Here is a 20,347-nt window from a genome sequence, read left to right as displayed (position 1 = left end):
GTGGTGTATGGGGGAATAAACTCCCACCACCTTCCTTTGCTGGAGCCTGCTCAAACACTGCCCGCGTCTGCCAGCTTGGGTGCAACGTAAGGAACCACCGTCACCCGGCTAACTCAAAGACTGACAGCACAGCTGTGTGAACAGCATGCTTCCCAAAACAGGCCCTGACTACAAACAAAGCCTTGGCCCCTCCACATAACCTGGAATCTCCTACTAGCATTCTATGCTAGAACGGTTGGATTTCCCACAGTAACCAGCAAAGTCTGGAGAACTTCTAGCCAGAGACTGCTGGGAGGCCACCACTAACTAGACACTGAAAAAAAAAAAAGGATCTTCCAAGCTGCATTTGGCCTTTAGTACTCCTGAACTCTGGATTTTTATTTGTTTCCATAAGGCCTTACTAGGCACAGCTGAGCTGTGAGGGTAGCCCATTAGTCAAATGGAAGAAAAAAATGGTTCAGTTTTGTTGGTTTTAGGGGTTTTCTTTTTTAATACAAAGCTGATCTTATTGGCTGCCATTCATATTGAAAAGGAGGGTGTATCTGGAATGCCTAATGACATCCCTCTAACATCACTTGTTAACAGCCCTGAATAGATCTCTCAATCTCTAACCGTTTTGCTTCACACAAGTGTGTGGCATACCTGTTCTTCCAATGATTTTTCTGTACACCTGCTGATACCCAGACATAACGAGGAAACCCTGAATTAGACATTAACATACAGCAAATCCCTTCTGCTTTGCCAAGCATGAAAGATCAACATCAGCATTTGCTTTGTAAACTACGGGTTTAGAAATCAAAATTGATTTTGTGGATTAAAATTGTTCTGGGGAAAGTGCTGGGTTTTTTTCCAGAAGCACAGCAAGTGCAGGCACAGAGCAGAAAGCCAGTTCTTGCCTCACAAAACTAGCTGAATAACATCAACATCAGGGAGCCTGTGGCATTTTGTCGGGTGAGCACAGAGTGCTAATCATATTAAGCACCACAAGAGTGTTTTGATACGTAAGACGTGTTCAACTCTTAAAAGGACAAGCAAGAATTTCATCTGCACAAAGCCTCTCCCCGTGCTTGAAACACATACCAGGGCTGCTAATTGCACTCGCTACTGTTAAAAGACACTAGCCAAAGTGTTCAGCACGCCAGCCAAGTCAGCCTCCTGGCCTCCCTGCACCATCAGCAAAGAGAAAACAGGCATCTCCACCCAGTGAGCCAGGTCACATAACAGAGGTGTCCAGCGTGAGCAGGACACCTCCCTGCCTGGAAATGCCAACTGGCCTCCACTGACACAGGTCAGAGAGAACTACCCTGGTATTTAGGAAAAAAAGCTCAGCAAAGTGCATCCCACACAAACATGAAGGTTATCTGTTTGACTGGATTCAAGTCACCTGGGAGCATCTAGGAAGGTGTGTATCTCCAAGAAGACTGTGAACTCCAGGGAAAGAAATCCACAGTTGACAAAGGAATAACAGATTACAGCAGCAACTCTCAGGCAGTTACCTCTGCCCTGCACACCACCAAAAAATTCTGCAGTTATATATTAGTATCAGCTGAGCTTAAGGTAGCACATAGAAGCCCCAGCAAAAGCCAATGGTCCCACTAGAATAAGGATTATGTGAGCAAAAGGGGATTTTTTTCCTCCATGTGTATTTACACTCAGGCAGGGACAGCCTCATTCTCCATTACTATTTCTAGAATACATCCCCTGCTGCAGAACCTGGAGCCAAGAGTGTCAGCTGTGCTTTGCCACTACATGAAAACCCAGGGGATCTTATTTTACTGACCTAAAAATAAACAAATTCTCACTAAAAAGGGACATGGATTTTTCTCCATTTAAGTCCCACATAGTTTAAAGTCCTTGTGACCTATTCATAGTGTCTGTAAAATCCTCCAGCAAATGACACCTTTCCTGCAGGTGGAACAAGAGCTCAGCCAGCTGCCAGAGTGTACCCACAGCAATCTACCTTGTAGTAATCATAGAGCAGTCCCAGGGCTGCTGCACTGTCTTCATCACCATTGATGCTCATCATAGCTTTGGTAGCTGCTGTAAGGGGATTTTCAAGAAAGGTCTTCCAGGCCTCATCTTCGCTGGTGTACGGACGTCTCTGGGAGTAGAGAGAGTCATTCTGAAGAACCAACACGGGTCTTTTACTTGAATCATAAAAAAAAAAAAGAAAAACCACCTGTTAGAACACATGAAAAACATTCCTAAAGTTCTTCAAAATTAGCTGCCCCAGTTTCACAGGATTCATATTCTGATTCAGTGCACTGCAAGGATTAGTCAACACAAAAAGCCCAGAAACCTAATTCTGATCTCGCTCACGCTCAACATACATCAGGATTAATTTGACTGAACTCCGCTGGATTACACCAGCCTATGTAAAATCACAAAGATGTCCAAGAGCACCACAGGCCTGCTCACGCTCTAAATCCAACCCAGAGAAAAAAAAGGTGTTACACACTCTTACTGGTCTACCATGTACAAAACCTCTAGCCCATCCTACCTAATAGTGCCGAGCCACAACTTGCTCCAGTTCACACATAGGACTAGAAAATGTGGATTAACAAAACACCTCTTTCCTCCAGACCTTTCAGATGGTGTCTTCCCACTCAAGAGCATATCTAAAACCACCACCTAGAAGCTGCCGATTAGTTGCAGACTACACAGGAAATTTGGTCAAAGGGACCTCAAAGCAATTCGGCAGTAAGTATGTTGGTTCCCCTTGTCAGAAAAACATACTGCCCGGTTACTGCTGAAATAATCCATGGCACTGATTTGAAACAGCCTCAACTGATGACTGGGGGGACAGACAGACAACTGGAAGTTTTCCCTTTATGCCAGCATATAAAAAACACAATAGTATTTTCTCTGTACATTTTGAGACTGCTGGAAACAAGACAAATTGGACCTTCTGCCCACAAGAGAAAGTGGGACATCTGCAGAAAATGCTGTCCTACCAACTAAGGCAGCCCCATAGACCTTGGTTCTGTTGGTAAACTACATGCTTCATCTTTCCAGTCAGCTCAACCTAATGTTGTTTAAATCTGACTTTTAAAACAGCTCACACAGTTTTCTTTACAGCAAAAGCCAAACATTAGTCTCCCACAGGCTGGCAGGGAGAGCAGGGAGGCTTTTTTATTTTCTCAAGTAATCTCAAAGTCAGCATTTTAAAACAAATTTGTAATATTTTAAGATAAATAATTATTTAAAACCCCAAAACACAACAGTCCCCCATCATCGCACCCCCTCACCAACAGATGATCGTTCTTTTTAATCTATTTGTCCAGATGCATTCAGAGGCTGAAATATCCTACAAATACAAAAAGTTGTGAAATGCAAAGTTGTGAAACACTCCAGCCGCTGCAATCAGCTTAACAGTATCCTACATTTATCACCACCTTCTACCGAAAAGGTTGCAAAGCTCTTCGCAAATGACGCGTTCGATCCTTTATCAGTTACACAAGGAGCCTCTCGGTGGGACAGCCTGGCTGAGCCCAAGACACCTGAAGCCAGTGGGAGTTTCCAGGACTTGTAAAAGCACTCTGCAGCTATAAATCTGTATTACATAGCTGGAAAAAAGCAAACAAAAGGAGAGCGCTCTCGCACCCAGCCCTTTCTACAGGGTCTTTGCGCGTATTTGTGCGCACGCTGGTGCAGATGCCTCTGCATCAAAGACTTCTATCGTCTATCAAAGACTGCACAGCAGAAGAGAAAGCAAAATTCCCTTTAGGGACACGGTACAAGCTCCTAGTTTCCTGCAACGTGATAGAAGAAGCCTCGAATATCCATGGCGAACAGTTACATTCTCAAGATAAAGTTACTTGTAAAGCAAAAGGCAGCTGAAGTAACCTGGGTGCAGCTCCCTTGATCCATGCCTGCCAAGCCGAAGGGCCAAGTCTCAGAATACACTGATTTGTAAAGGACCCATGAAGATCACTGAGTCTAGCTCGGGTCAGCCTTGCTGGGAGTCTGGAGACCAGTAAGCCGATTCCCACCAGCCACACAGTGCCCACAGGGGAAGAAGGAGCCAGGAGAACACAAAATACAGAGAACTAAAGCAGCCGCTCACCAGAAACGTGGCAAACGCAAGTCTGACCTATTTCTGTGCGATTTGTCATTGCAACACTTAAATATAACGCACGCTGCCTACAGGTAACCTACACCCCTAAAAGCAGCGTAGAAATAGCTATCTGCAGAATTACCAAGAGAAGCCCCGGGCTCGGCAGTAACCCAATCCCTTTAACAGAGCCACAGCTTCTTCCAGAACAACATCAACGCGTTCAAAAGCGAAGGCAAACATTTATTTTTCTCAAGTTTAACGCTCAAAGATCACTAGATCTGCTCACAAAGAAGCAGACGTGTCCCATAAAGGCTGGAAATAAGCGTTTAATAACTCCTAAAGTTCGTTTTCTCTGTGCCTGGAGCAGAGGGCGACCATCGCACAAGGCGGATGTTCTCCCTTCGCTTTGCTTGATCCCATAGCCCGCAGCATTGCGGGTTGAGATCGGGGAAACTGTTCCCACCCGTAACCGGCCCCGCTCCCCTCTCAAAGCGCAGTTTAACGCCGGGTGCTTGGAGATCCTCAGCCCCCGTGTGCCCGCGCCCGGCACACCGAGGCAGCGGAGGCGGCTTCCCCCCCCCCCCCTCCCTCCCTCCGCCGGCTCCTGGGTGCCCGAAAAGCGAATCGCGCTTAACTAGACGCTTAGTAGTCGAGGCGATAGCAGTTACTGAAGGTAAAAAAGGAGAAAAATCCTGATCGCAGGATGAAGCCAGCGACCTGCTGCATCGGAGCGCTCCGCCTAGGACGCGGGACACTGAAAAAGCGCCGCAGCCCTCGGCAGCAGCGCTCTGGTTTCGGCAGGAGACGAGCGCGCTTGAGTCACTCGAAGCGCAGTAACTCCACAAGCGGCTCCTCGTACCGCCCCGGAGTGACCCCGTTCTCCTCGGGGCGCCCGCGGCCACCGTCTCCAGCCGGACGCGGCGACAGGCGCGGCGCCCAAGCCCGGGACGCCGGGCGCCCGCGGGAAGGAGGCGTCCCTCCCCCCGGCGCTCTCCGCCGCCGAGCTCCAGAGGACACACCGCACGCTCAGCTCTCCCCCTGAGCCACCGATAGGAAAGCCCGCCGGAGGAGGGGGGCCGTGCGCCGGCCGACCCCCTTACCTGCCGAAATCCACCTTGCCGGAGGGGTGCGCCTCGTAGAAATCCATGGGGGCCGCTGCGGCCGCCGGGCAGCGGCGCGGGGCTCCGGCGGGGGCACAGCCCGGTCGCTGCGGCTCGGCCCGCCTCCCTCAGCCCCCGGGAGAGGGGCAGCCTGACGCTGCGGCGGCGCCCGCTCCTCCCGACGGCGCGGCCCGCTCGCCGCCGCCTCCCGCATTTAAGGCGCGGCGTGGTGGGGGGCGGCGGCGCTGACCCACGCCTCGCTGCGGGTGTCGGGTTTCAAAGCCGCCCCTGCCTCGCCGCTCGCATCGCGGGGCGGGGTGGCCGCCGGGGTCGCCCCGCTGCGCCGGGCCCCCCCCCCTCTCCTCCCCTCGGGGCTCATCCCCCTTCCCCCGCCATTTCGCACCGCCCCGCCGCAGCCTCCGGTTACTCCTCTAAGAAGATGGAGAGGGGCGGGCCCCCGGGTAGAGCGGCTCCCCCCCGGCCCGGCCCCGCAGCAGAGCGGGCGGCGGGCCCCGGGCCCCTCTCGTCACAGCCCCCCGAAGGGGCGGCAGCACCGGTCGGACCGGAGCCGGTTCTCTCCCCTTCCCCGCCCGGCTCACTCACTTGTCGTAGTCTTGTGTCATGTCTGGCGGAGGCAGCGGGCGGCAGAACTGGCCCGGCTGGTCGGAGGGCGAGGCGGGGGCGAGCGGAGAGTGCAGCGCGCAGCCCGCCGCACCGACGAGTTTTGTCGGCTTTTCTCGCCTGCTCAGGTGGCTCCCGCAGCCGCAGGTGGACGGGCGCCGCGCGGCGCCTCCCATTGGCTGCCGCCGACCACGGGGCGGAGCCGCCGCGCCCCCATTGGGCGGCTGGGCGGGGAGAGGCGGTGCCGGCGGCCGTGCGGGGCTCCGCGGGGGCCGGGGCGCCGCCGCTGCTGAGGCAGCGCTGAGGCGAGTGGCGGGTCTCAGGCTACGGGCGATCCGAGCCGCGGGCGATCCGCGCCGCAGCCCCCTCAGTACAACTCGGGGGGCGGCACAAGTAAAAGACGAGTAAAACTTGGCCGGGAAAGCGCTTCTCCGCGGCGGGGGCGTCCCTGGCGTCGCCCCCCCGGCGCCCCCGCTGTCAAAGGCCGGCGCTCCGAGGAAAAACCCTTTCCCCCCGACCGCACCTTCCCCCGCACGCCCGGCGTTCGCGGGGGCCGAGAGCCGCAGCCGCACCGGAGCCCCCAGCCCTCTCCTCCGGCCGCCATGAGAGGGGTCCCGCCTCCCGGGGCCCAGCCGCGGGCCGGGACTCACGCCAGGGTACGCGGGAAGCGCCCTGGGAGCCTTTCTGCGTTAAAAACGGGTTTCCCTTTTCCCGTATAACCTCATCCCTTTTCCCTGCACCAGCCCCCTTTTTCGGGAAGTCTGGAAAGGGCGCAAGGCACATTAAACCGCGAAGAGCCCTGCGCCGGCTGCCCAAGTACAGCGGATCCCAGCCTCGGGTGGGCGCGGGTTCGGAGGGACAGGGGGGTTTGCGCTGGGAATGCACCTCATTCCTCTGCTTCAACAGCAGCGGCATCGCTGATCCATCGGATCAAAGTGGCACGCATGGACTCAGATCAGAAAGATCTTAAGTTTCTCCTTGAGAAATAGGGGTGGGAGGTGGCTTGTTTAAGTAACAAGTTGAATCGAACCCATACGGCAACAATGCTATCTGTCATGTGTCAAGATGCTTCAGATATCTCCTGCAGTCTGAAAGTATGCACGCTAATAAGAGGTCTCTCCTTCTAGGTCAAAATCTCTTCCCTGTTTGTACAGGATATACTCCAATGCAAAAGGATAGAAGGACAATTCAAGCAGCCAGCCGAGGGAAACATGAAACTAAAGGGAAGAAACTTTCACTAAGGGTCTAATCCTGGAAGTTGCTTAATATCCTCTGACTGGATTACAACTGGTGTTCTAGAAACAAAATGCTTTGTTTGGATCCACAAACATTGCCAGTAGGACGGCAAAAGGTAAATATCGTCACTGGAGTAGGATCCTGCCCTAGAAAGTGAAATGAACTGATGTAAATTGTTCTTTATGGCATGCAATAAACCCACATTTAACCCATTTTAAAATCTAGTTGGAGATTATGTAGAAGAAAATTTATCTGCTCCAGCACACAAAAAAAAAATACTGTCAGCCAAGATGTCAGAAAATCACGTTATTCCAAGCAAGTGTAACACACTTGTTTCTGATCCAGATTACAAAATCAGCTCAAAATTGGAAAGGACTGCTAACTCTCTCAGGTGTTATTCACGCTTCCCACTTCTGCCCATGCCATTCTGGGATGCACAGGCTCCATCCCCACATTTTGGCACACGTGCACAGTCCTTGTTACCAATAATATCTAATAGTACCCCGATGCAGTATGTACGTGAAGAAGCCCAGTCACTGCCCCCAAAGTGCTAAAAGCTCAGAAACGTGCCACATATGCTACTTAGCTGGGATGTTCCATGACTTTATTCCAAAGAAATCAAAGCTGTTGCCTCTGCAAAAGGGATGGCTTTTCCTAACAGCCTGATCTGCCGATGAAAACTTGGTTAGCGACATAGCAATCACTTCCACATTCAGGAGACAATGATATAAACACTGAGTTGTGACACCACTGGCTAATCTGCCGGTCACAATCTAGACTGTAACACCGCTTGTAGGTGTACTTCTGTGATGTCACTGACTGGGTTGCATCATCACAGAGTAAAAATCAGGCAAGGAGCACAAAGGGATTTAGCAGAGCTTTGGCTCAGGCGTAACGCCGTGCCAGCCTGATGCAGCAGCGCTCTGGCAGGACTTCCCTTGCCCTGCGCTGACTGTTGTTCAACTTCTTCCCTCGCTCAGCCCTTTCACCTCGATCTCACTGCTCTGCCTCTCAGGCCCTTCCCTTCACCTTTCTCCCTGCCTCAGTCCTGCCTTCAGTGTTCTCCTTCCCTTCCTCACAGGTTAGTTTCCTTTTAAATCAGTCCCACTTGAAACATAAGGAATCCCGCTGAACTCAGACTCCGTTTGCAACTAGCTGGCTGAGGGCTGTCTCAAGGTGCTCGCACCCCTTCCTAGTCTGCCTTTTGGCACTGCTACCTAGAGAAACTGGGATTTATCCTGGACAAGGTCTAGTTACTGTTATGACTTACCTAACAAATAAGGCTTTAAAATTTCATACCTGTTAATTACCGTCTACACGCACTGGCCATTCACACCTGTGTAATAAACAAACAAGTTGCATCAAGTTTGTAACAGTACTCGATTTCATAAAACATGTCAGGGAGTCAAAACAAGATACCTTCTTCTTAACCTGAACCCCTAAAATGCGAGAGCCAGGCTGCAGAGCTGGCTGGAAAACACAGCAAATCTTCCATACCTCTCTCCATTACGCAGCACACCAGGCAGGCTTTTTCTCTTCTGCAGCAGGGCTGTGGTCACTAACGATAGCACTGAGAAAGTAAGCCCAAAACTGATCACTGATCCCCCCCAGAACTAGTCTGAAGGCATCAAAGAGCTGAAAATGAGGGAAAAGCTCGGGAAGAGGCTCACAAACTCACTGGGAAGAGAGGTGAAAGCAGGCACTGCAGGGAGAAACAGACAAGTGGTGGGGAAAAGGAAGGTGGAAAAGGGAAAATGGAAAAACCTCGTGAAGAAAAAAGGAAAGGGAAAGAAATAACTGAAAGCATCACGTGTGAAATGCGAAACGGGGAGGAGCAGCAGTTTGCTTTTCACTTCAGTCACATCCCTATATATGCAATCTTGCTGGCATTCCTTAAAAGATTCCCCTTCTGATTCTGTATTTAGCCCTAACGTAACGCTGTCGAGAGCATAGAGACCATTCAGGGGCAGGAGGTGCCGCTGCATCGGCCTGAGCACACTCGGACATGACTACCACGGAGAGGCATCAGTTTTGCTGCAGCCTATATATTAAAAACAATGTCACCCCAAACCCTCGAGTTGTGCCAAGGATAAACCCGTAGCGTGCTGTCAGCCTCACTGCACGCTTCTTGGCTTTGCTGCATATTGTGCTTCCTCTGGGCTCGAGTTCTGTGCCCACAGGTCCCGCCGTGCCGACAGCAGTGTAGCAAGAGAACAGCGTGTGCAGCTCTTTCCTGCGCACTGTTCCCTGCCTAATCCGCCCCGCGCCGCAGCACGGAAACCGCTCAGCTGCCCAGTGAGGAGCTGCAACGGCCACCAGTCTCAGTTCGGTAAACAAAAGATGTCTTGTCACAGTCTTCTATCGACACGGCATCGCTTGCTGTGCTGATGCGGTCCAGGGTGAGATCCCATCATATCCCAGTGTCCGAACAAACGGCAAGGGGCGGTCACGGGGAGCCCTGCTGCACCGTGCTGAGGGACCAGAGTCGCAGCCTGCAGCCATGAAGCCTGCTTAGCTCGTGAGAAGCCAGCAGCTCTCCAGGAGCTCCCTAGCTCTGCCATCTGACAGCCTGACCTTGAGAGCCGGGGCACTTGGATGCCACCCTTCTCTCCTTCCTTGGGCCTGTAAAGGGGTGGCGTCTTCACCCCTCCTACTCACAGGGCAGCCTTGTCAGAGGCAGGCAACGCTCATTCTCCAACCGCTGCAGGTACCCCCACAGGAGGCAGTTCAGAAGCACCCCAGGATCCCAACCCAGCTGTCAGATCACAGCACAGACACTAACCACACTCTGCAGCATTCTCACGAGGCAACGGCAGGGTCTGCAGCCTGTGAGCAAGGCTGGTGCTCGGAGAACGGGGCAGGCTATGAGCAGACACAGAATGCTTCCACAACACAGAGCAACCATGGGAGCTTATCAGAGGAATGTGCTTGTATTTTCTTCTAAACCTACCTGATGTACTGCCGGAGGCAGACTGCAGATGTGGAGGATCAGGGAGGAGCGTTCTGACTCTCAAAATGCTGCCATTAACAGTTGTACAAGGGCAGCTATGACCTCAGGTGAGGACAAGCATTCATCATCTCCTGTTCTGCCAATCCTTACTCACTCTCTTGTTCACCGCTTCCGCAACATCCAAGCACAAGCAGCAGTGAGGAAAGCTTGCTCACATACGCCTGTTTCCATATCTTGGCATCCTCTTTCTGCTCTCCCTCATCTCCTCTGCCCTGGAACAAAGGAGCTTCACATGTGAGGAGAAACAAGACCAGTAACTGCAGAGGAGATACTGGAAAGCAAGCATTCTGCATTCATTGTGAGGACAAAAGCATCCTGAGACACTGCTTTGAGCAGCACACATACTAACATGCTCAACCAGGAAACAGATAATGATGATACATGCTGAGAAACCCATTTCTTTTAACAGATCTCCTATTTTGATCCAAACCAGCATTATCCTGACTCTTTCAGCCTGTGAAACGGGATAAAACTTACTCAGCCTCACATGGGGAAAGGCCAGATGAACCAGGGAGCAGACACATTGCTTGAGGACTTAACAGTTTTAGACTTTACCTCTCCCAAAGTCACTGCAGGTCCTGGATCTTTTGCTCCTGGCTCTGCAAAAGCATCCTCTTGACAACTTAACCTCAATACTTGTTTGACCATAAAGGGAGAAAAGTAATTTTGAAGAAGGAACTTTTGAGCTTTCCAAGAAGTTACAAGAAAGCAAATTATTCATTGCATTGCTTGCAACACTGCATGAAGCTTTCTCAAACCTTCTAAGTAAGGTTTTTTCAGGGGTTGTGATAAAAGAATAGGTTAGGAAAGATGTAATTGCAGTGAAGCCCATAGAACACACTATGACCAATAAATTAGAGCAGCACTGCGCTGCAGGCATTGGGCTTTGCTGAATCTCATTCTCCAGTTAAATCAGGTTCAGAGCCCTCACTCTGCCTAAGAGGTTAAGGAGAAAGTCAAACACCTCTCCCTCATACCTGGAAAATGGAAAAGGAAAAATGTATTTGACCGAGACTTAAGTTGGTATTGATACTGTAGACACACAGAGGTAGTGAAACACTCGCAAAATACCAGTTCTGCTGAAGGCCACCCCTTTCAAAAGAAAGCAAGACATCTGTCATACTCCACTGAAACAACAGGTTGCATTACTTAAGGGAATTCATAAAGCAAGATTATTTCTGCACTCTCAGAGAAGAAAAACCAGCATGTTGTAATGTAACACACAAACTAGGAAAAAGCCTAAATTCACTTTAGAAGGTCTCAGAATAACTGATTTGCTATTGTCTAAGTTAATAATTATTTAACTATTCTAAGTATTCTCAATATATACTATTTTAAAAGCTTAACCTAAAAAACCCCCAACAACCAACCAAAACCCCTACTTGCCTTTATCTGTATACTTAAGAACTCTCATTCAACTTCTAGAGTAAGAAACAAATCGAGCCTCTTTACTTAAAATTTCCACAGTGAGAGGTACAAAAAGGAGCAGCTCTCACAAAGCTGAGCTTTCCCTGGACACTTTCAGCAAATAGTTAGAGAAAGGAGCTGTAACTTAAAAGCAGATAAAGGAGTTCGAAGTGCTGGGCTGTGGCAGACACCCTACCCTTCAGCTATCTGCCCCAAGCTGTCTCTTCAACCAGTGCAGCTCCACCTCAGGGTTACATTAACTGGACTCGAAGTAGTTGTCCTAAGAGACCTCAAGGACACTTCAGTGAAGATAAGGCACTCCTGTGGCTCGTGGGCTTCTGAAACATCATTACCCCGACATAAGTGCTGATTGATTAAACTGGATAGAACTAACATTAAGTATTTTAGGGGCACACCCTCTACTTTCAAATCCGACTCTTAACCTCTGTGTCCAGAAGGCACATGGCTCTTGATGATTAACTGCAAGCTTTATTCCAGTTTATTAAAGTGCAGCTTTAATTTATTCTAACATCTAAGGGAGCTTTGTTACGTTTGTAACAATGTAACAATGAGTACGGTATTTTTAATTTATGAAGCTCAGATTTTACTACTACAGTAGTTTTAAAAGAAAGGTGTACCTATAATTAAGTGCTATAAGTCTTTCAAATAAAGACTTCTGAATTAAACGAATCCTTTATATAAAGTCTTTTAGATAGTTAATTCAGAACTTTAACAGATACTAGAGTAAAAAAGAGTGAGGCACCAAGTGACAACACATTATACTTCTGTAGGTTTTTAACTGATACAAATACTCATCTAAAACAACAGGAGAGAATAGTGTTACTAAATATTTACAAACTTCAGCTATTCACTCAGGTGAGGTGAAACATAATAGATAATGGCTGATTTTAACACACAAACACTAGGCAAGTGATTCAAACCGTGGATTCTGAGCCCATTAATGTAAACACCAGTTCAAGACACATCTCACAAGTCTGAGGTACCTAGCTCCACGTGGCAATAGATTCAGACTTACTAAACCATACTCACTTAGGAAATCTTGGACATATAGAACACGTAACAACTCACTCTGCTCTTTCCTCTTTCCCTGTCAGGCACAGTTGAGCTCTGTATGGCTAAAGCGACGCCTTCTCCTCTGCATGCTGCAATCACTTTATAGTACCATCACTCTAAATCTCTGCTCTGCAGTGAAAAAGCAGAGGCTTTCACCCAAACTGTGTATCATTTGTCACCTTACGTCAGGACACCATGCTTAATTACCTTCTGCCTCTACTCAGCCAGTGAAGCCTCCTTGTTTGTCAGTATTTCTGAGCAACTACTACAACTTAACTTTGATAGTCCTGCCTGCTCTACCCATGGTTGAAATCCTGCTTGATCACCCTGCTCCAGACAGGCAGGGCAGCCCAGTTCCTCTCCTGGTAGCAATTTTTCACGGATTGAACTGCAACAGATTTTAAACCCTTCCATCATACTCAGTCTATTTGCAGAACTGAATACCTTCCCAGATCACATCTCACTGAAGCCCCTGCTCAGGAAGGAAGCTATTACCCTTTCTCAAGTCTGCAGACACCATTTTTCTTGTCTATGATAATGCTTAGAAACAGCTGTTGATTTGGGTTTTACCAAACAGATTTGGCAACTTCTGCATTCCGTACTGACGGTTTTGTTTCATTCACTTGAAAGCAGCATTATTCATCTGGGTATCTACTCAACATCTCTGTTCAATGTATGTATATGATGTTATGGAGTTCTTTAATGTAGTGACAGCACCCAACTTCATTTACACGTTGTCTGGGACACTTTGAAAACACGGTGCATAAATAAGATCGAGCATGAGAAACTGGCAGAAGAATGGTTGAGGTGCAAGCTGCTGAAGATGCTGGATTATAAAACAGTCAGAAGAAATTCAAACACAGTGGCCTTGAAATGGAGGAATGACAGGAGAACCTGGCAGTTACTGTTGCACAAAACAGAAGATGGGCAGGGCAAGGTGCAAAAGTAGCTGCAAAATCTGTGAGGCCTGGAGTGGGACACGGACCTGGGAGAGGATCAGGCACAACGACAGGCTGGGGGATACACAGGATGGAAGGACACATAGAAAATGGTGCCAGAGTTGCTCCAGAACAACCTGGTTAGGAACAATGGCTAAAAAACTCAGTGCAGTGAGAACATCAACCAATGGCTCCTTTTATTTGTTAACACACTATTTCAAAACAAATATATACAGAAATATACTTGGCATCATACAAGAGTAGGTAAAAAAATAGGTAACATTTTTAATTGCAAAATCTCACAACGTAATTAGATGCTAACGGGCTGCCCAGTACATCAAAGTATATACAATTATGACCAAAAAAATGGTAATTTCATAGCTTCCTGTTGGCTCTGATGCAAAGTGAGGATATAAATTGCGATAAATGGTTTCCTTAGTAACTTTCCCAGCTGGAAACATGTGACTTAAATTATAGATAAAATGACACAACAACTAAAGTAGCTCTCAGCACTATTATTTAACAGAAAATTTCCATGGAGGCAAAAGGATCAGTGTAAGTTTAGATGTAATACCATGGTTTGGGATCCAACCAACACATTTACACATCTGTAATGGTGTTATTTTTAGGCCTTTACTTCCTTATGTGTCTGTTGTGTTTTGGCTTTTTACAAAGTTTTTTATGAAAAAGTTTTTGTTCGATCACACACACCTCGTCGTGGATGTAAGAGGGCTGTATCCTCAGGAGGAAGGAGAACAGCCGTAGTACAAAATGGTAGCTCTGGGGAAAGTCCAGTTCTCTGTAATGAGCCAGATGACCACACAATCTGGAAAAAAAAAAGGGGAAAAAAATGCACCTTAAATTGCAAACGTATTTAGTTTGCATCTAAGTAGCATTTATGTATTTAATTGTAATCAGAGGGAAACTACGTTTTACCAACAGCACAGATCACAATTCTGGTCTACAATGTCGATTCTATGAAGGCATCCACTCCCACAAAACCCTGAAGTAAGAGGGCCAGACCAAGATGTGTTCAGAGATGGTGCAGACACGGTAAGGAGGAGATGCACACATAGCTTCTTATACTGCAAATCAGGAACGTACTCAACCGGGCAAAGAATATGTTCTTTGCCTTTCAGGACTAAATTGAACCAACGTTCCTTCTGCCAGCTTCTAGCAAATGTGACTAAGTGTGAAAATGCCTACCTTTCCCTATTTCTAAAATTTCTAAGACCACCCCATGCAGACTCCAGAGGCTCTTTTCTCTTTGTCCACACTCTCCTCTTCCTGACACTGGGCCGTGTGGTTGTAACCCATCCATTTCTTCTTCACTGCCTTCATGTGCTAAACATAAATTACCTGCCTAGAAACAAGGGAGAAAATCTAAGTTCAAGCCAGTGGAGCAAATGAGAAACGCTGGGGCAAACACTGGCCAGGTCAACAGGAAGTAATTAGGGCCATAGCAGCCTTCTGCTAAATTATTTTGTAGCTTTCGTGGCAAAAATGATGTTGTGATTTTACTGCTGAAGTACATAATGAAAATAGATTGGACTTGCAGGTAACAAATGTCAGACCAAACAAAAGATGATGCAGGGGCCAGACCGCAGAAATAGCTCTGTAAACTCTTGAATTCAGCAGTTTAGGTTGGAAAACTACCCTGTTCTGGGTTAGCCCCAAATTTGTTTCTATTAAAAATGGTAAGATTAAGATAGTATAAAATCCAGCTGCCTCTATTTTTTAAAGACCTTTTACATTCACACAGGGATTTAGGTGCTCTTCACCGTGTAAGCCCTGTGCATCTCCTGACTTACTGGCATTGCCCTGGGATGTGGAGCAGCAGAGTTAAAATTTCCCCTCTGTCTGATTCAGAGTAGCGGTCTTAAATATTCACCAGAACAAGGACTGGAACCTGCCTGTCCCAATTTACGGGCAAGTGAGCTAATTACTAGACTATAGAGTCATTTGCTCGCTCCCTCTGGCCCAACAAACATTTACATTTTACCTCAAACGGGAGGAACAGACGGACCCGTCCCAGAGTGCCAGGCAAGGCACACTGTGGGGAGCTCAGTCTTTGTTGACAGCCTCCTGAAGTCTGGCAGGCTGGAAATCTGAACCTGGGTTTCTTGTGTGAGAGGTCCCATCCTCTGCCAGGCCTCAGGTTCCCCGAAAGCTGCCAGTGACTTCGTACAAAAACTACCTAGGTCAGATGTTTCAGCAGCGTCATCAGAAATCAGCTGACCCTACAACCCAACCCATGTGAGACATCTGAGCCTCACTGGGAAATGCTGGTTGAATCAGAGCTGCATTTTTGAGCTAATGTGCACTAAGACATTTTGCTCTGTCCCAGCCTTACCCCTGGGATTCAGCTATTACAGCTCTTACAGCAACTTAGGTGTGAAATCTCTTTTTTCCTTGGGAAAGGGAAGGAAGGGACTGATATTCTATATTCTGAAGCAAATGCAAATTACATCAACACTGTAAAGGAACTATTTGATTAGCTGGAGTTACACTTTTCACAAGAGTACCTAAGCACAGTCGTTTTGTGCTACTGACCCTGAAAGCATCTCTGAAGAGCTAAAAAACATTCCAAGTGATTTTAAATTTAGACTTTCTAAACTAATTTGTCTCAACATTTTTCACATATTGTAATACCTCGTCTTCTATCACCTAAAGACTTCTATAGCACATGATTTTTCTAAATTCAGTTTAAAATTGAAAGTTTTTAAGATATGTTTTATGTTTCATAAAAGCATTTTGCCAACCATTTGATGGATCTCAGCTCATAGCTGAGTCCTAGGATTAAAGGATTTCAGATGTCCCAGTTAGACCATGCTGATTTTTAGTGAATTTCTAAGTTTGTTTTCAGTTCTATTATACATACCCACACTTGTATAGGATAAAACCTCCTATCTGAGGGAGTAGATGATGTTTTCCAAAGTTAAGTAAGTGTCAGATGTATAATTAACTACTTGCATTGCAAATGATATAATGGGAAATTTAACCGGTAAGAATTTAAATTCAAATCTTGTTTCATGAAGCTATGACAGTTTTCCATCAACATTTCAATATATTACATATGAAAATGCAGGCTTAAAAACAGACTTTGCATGGAAGATTATTCACACAAACATACACCGAAATACCCACTCATTCAGTGTGTACATAAGATTTACGCAAATTTGTGGTAAAAGGATTATTACCCCTCCTCCCTTCAGAAAAAAAAAAAAAGGCAAAAAAAAAGAGCTTCTTATTCATAGAAAAGAATGAATCCACACAGCCAGAGCTCTTGTAATATAACACTGTGTTTACATTATTCCAACCCATTTCTGTCACGGTGGATATGTGAAAGGTAATATGAAAAAGAAAATAAAGATAAGCAAATAAATCCACTGAAAGACAGAAAAGGCTGCATGCATGTAAGAGCCAGTTATTTTTCAAGGGGAATATTTAATGTTTTAAACATCAGCAGCGTATTGCTAAGGTTTTGTTGGGGCTGTTGCTCTCTTAGCACTGAGAAGTATATACCAGATAAAGGTTTAAGATGTTACTCAATGCACTAATGAAGTCTCATGTCACATTAATGTACCCTAAGCTCTTTTCCAAAAAGCACCCTCTGATTGCACGTGCAAGAAGCTCAGGAAAACCCAAGCCATCCACAAAGCTCCTCTTTTCCCTGATGCTCACTGGTACATTCATTTTCTGGATTGGGATTTCTTGACACAACTAATGGGTGAACCGGAATCTGGTGTACGATCCAGGCACCTCACCTACACCACCAAGGGAGTCTGTGAGAAATGCTGTTTTAGGGATTTTGATAACTCAGGAGTAAATGCTGCTGAACTCCTACACTCCCTCAGCCGGGGTCTTGCCCTGTCTCTGGCCACGATTCTCTGCCAGCACCCACCAAATGGGAAACTAACCCATTTTTGCAGAGTTGGATGCACAAGGAGAAGATACTAAAGGAAGAGTGAGAAGTTGGAAACAAACCAGGCAGATAATGGGTGTCTCTGTAACTTCGAAGACTGGGCTATTGTTCTCCTTGCTACTTAGGTCCTTTAAAGGAAATAGTTTTGCTAATGGTGTTGCTGGTTTGATATACCCTTAGCTGAAAAAAAATGAAATTCCTTTCACTTGTGAAGTCAGGATTTGGGAACAGACCTCTAGTGAAGACAGACACTAAGCTTCCTTAACAGAACAAAAGATTTCCCCCTATTTCTCTTTCACTTCTCCAGTAGAAGAGATTTCTTCTTTTATTTTTTTGCTTGCAAAAAACACAACTCTTGATTGCTGATATATGAAATGGTGATAGAGTCCTCCTCAGTCCTAGTTACTGTTTAAAAAAATACATTCTGGAGGCATTAATTGCTTAATTGAACTCCAACTGCTAATTTTAAATTCTATTTTGATTAAGGGCACCACAAAAAAAGGACAGTAATTTAAAGAATTCATTTCCTGTGGTTTTTTGGGGGTCCAGGGGAAAAAAGAATGGAATAGTTTTCCCATTCTCTGGAGAGCTGTGACACAAGATCTTTATAAAATACTATGAAGAAGGAAGATAACTGAATATTTGTATCTAGCTGCTACTCTTGCCATGTGACTGTACTTGTTGATTTTGTCTCATCTCCTCTCTTCTCAACAACTCACTTTGATCACTCTTCATATTACAATTTGTCTACTCCCAATCCAAGGCTAACCATCCTGCACACACCCCTTTCTACAAATGATTTTAACTATATGTGAGTACATAGCTGTGTACACACCCTGTAGTTGTCATTTATACAAATACATCTATATGGCACTTTACTTTCAGTGGAACTTCTCAAAATATATTTAACAAATCTGAATACTTACTGCTCATTGCATAGTTTAAGTGTACAGAGCCAATAGTCAGGGTTCTTGGCTGCAAGTAAACCACGTTTTTCTTGCAAAACTCCCTTCAGGCTATGCCCATGAAAACAACTCCCATCTGTGTTTTCTTCAGACCAACTGAACTGAAAACTCGAAGGATTTGGTTTTTCAGCAGGTCGCAGGGAACCGGACAGCTTGCCAAACTGATTCTGTAAGTTCACAACCATTTCTGTACAAACAGAAACAAACAAACACAAAGCCAGGATTAAAATACTGTTTCCAGACAATTAGTACAGAAAGAAAATGAGGTATTTGTGCTTTTTTAAAATTTTTTTTTTTTCTTTAAACCTCTGAGTGGACTACTGAGAAACCTCAAAGGTCTGTATGTTCTCTCCCCTATTCCATCTAAAAATTCTGTCACACATTTTAGGGAAAGATTTTGAAAGATAATTTAAATTACCCCATTTCTCATACCTAACAATATTAATACCAGGTTACTGCAGAATTGTTCCCCAAGTAAAACTTGTATCATCTGTTTAATATTGCTGGTGTTTTCATTCTGACAGAAAACACATGCCAGGGTGCCTTTTGCTGCATTTACCTGGTGGTACGCTATCACGCTGACTGGCTAAGACTTTTTTACTAGTTTCCTGTGTATCAGAATTTAGGAAGGCTGCTCTTGTACATGGACACATATGGAATTAAGGTTAGGCTTCTCATAGTGCACGTTTCAAGTGGGGAACCACCCCCCCAACAAAACCACTCCACCTTTCTCTGCTGCTAGTGAAAGAATGGCAAACTTTCCTAAGTTACTGGAAGGGAAAGAAAGTCTGATGCTGAATCAGCACACCCCATATGAACGCCAAACCCTTGTTTCCCTAAGATAAACAGGTTAAAAAACACTTGTTGGAGCTTCAGCTTCTTTTTATAACTTGTATCTGAATACTCTCATTCAAAAACTGGGAAAAAAGCAGGAGAGGCATCTAAAGCAATCCAAGGTCTGGGAAGTTTACCCTTCAACAGCACGATCAAAATCTACCATCAAAAACAAAGACTGAGGAAGGTTTCTCAAAACCTGTGTCTGGCATCCAAGTGTTTTAGAGCACTCTTTGTCTCTAGTGTTTTAAGTTTGCTTTAAGATGAGTCTTTCCCAGTTACAATGACAATATGTGATATTCCTGATTGCAACAGCCAGTGGTGAAAGTCCACCATCTAAGTGGTCACCTTCTAGCTTCAAGAGAAGCAGAGCCAGAAGAGGAATCTAGAGTGCTACAGAAGTGATGAACAATGAATGATTACTCACTTTGCCTTATACACTCAAGAACTAGAGCAGACGGCCAGCTTGGGCTAAACAAACCTAAAGATGTCTTTCCACGCAACATGACTTCACGGCAGGATCACCCCTACCAAATTTTGAACACTAAGAACACTCAAAACCCCCCCGATGACATTCTTGAAAGAGAAAACCAACAAGCTGTACAGACCATATAGGGTTATACAACTTGTTTAGAAGTCCCTGAACCAGTCATGTTCAGAAACAGAAAAGTATACAAAAGGAAAAACATCACTTGCCACACTCAACACCTCTCTGCTGCTGCTTACTCAATGCTATTAAATGTAGAATGAAAAACTTTGTATCTAATTTCATTGAATAAAAATCTGGTTTTCCATATTTCCACAGATAAGTGGGTTTTCTGGTGTTTTACTTACTTTTACAGCAACATAATTCCCAGTAATTTCTTCTAAGTACTTTTAAGAGGTGCTAAAATGAAGTAGATGTACCTGCATTGTGGCCACATACAGCTAGCTATTCAAGTACAGTCACGTTCAGACAAGCTTCCTCACTGTCTATGCAAGAAGGAGTGGGAGAGAAGAGGAACATGCAAGATCTACCAAAGGACACGCTGGGATATCCATACCAAAACACATGAGGAAGTAAAGGGGAAAAGGAACAGGGAAGCTATGGAAGACCTGTGACAATTCATGAAGATGACAGTTACATAAAAGGCACCTGATAGAGCAGGACAGAGTACTCATTCTGAGATGAGGTTCAGTA

At 46.1% G+C, this 20,347-nt stretch overlaps 2 protein-coding genes across 2 annotated transcripts in view; both read right to left on the bottom strand.

Annotated features, from left to right (window-relative positions):
• The window catches only part of GRHL1 (grainyhead like transcription factor 1), a gene marked incomplete at both ends in the record, with an annotated part of 39,360 nt that extends 34,156 nt beyond the window's left edge, over positions 1-5,204 (bottom strand). Inside the window, 2 exons of the mRNA XM_084261768.1 lie at positions 1,961-2,147; positions 5,158-5,204. Coding sequence (XP_084117894.1) covers positions 1,961-2,147; positions 5,158-5,204 — 234 coding nt within the window. The remainder of the gene's footprint in view (positions 1-1,960; positions 2,148-5,157) is intronic.
• Positions 5,205-14,076: 8,872 nt separating this feature from the next.
• TAF1B (TATA-box binding protein associated factor, RNA polymerase I subunit B) overlaps positions 14,077-20,347 on the bottom strand; it is a gene marked incomplete at both ends in the record, with an annotated part of 49,636 nt that continues 43,365 nt past the window's right edge. The window contains 2 exons of the mRNA XM_084262021.1: positions 14,077-14,269; positions 18,295-18,520. Coding sequence (XP_084118147.1) covers positions 14,077-14,269; positions 18,295-18,520 — 419 coding nt within the window. The remainder of the gene's footprint in view (positions 14,270-18,294; positions 18,521-20,347) is intronic.

The sequence above is a fragment of the Gallinula chloropus genome (assembly GCF_964237585.1).
Source record: "Gallinula chloropus genome assembly, chromosome: 3".
Taxonomy (NCBI): domain Eukaryota; kingdom Metazoa; phylum Chordata; class Aves; order Gruiformes; family Rallidae; genus Gallinula; species Gallinula chloropus.
Note: the sequence above shows the minus strand (reverse complement) of the source record. Positions and strands in the feature narration are given on the sequence as shown.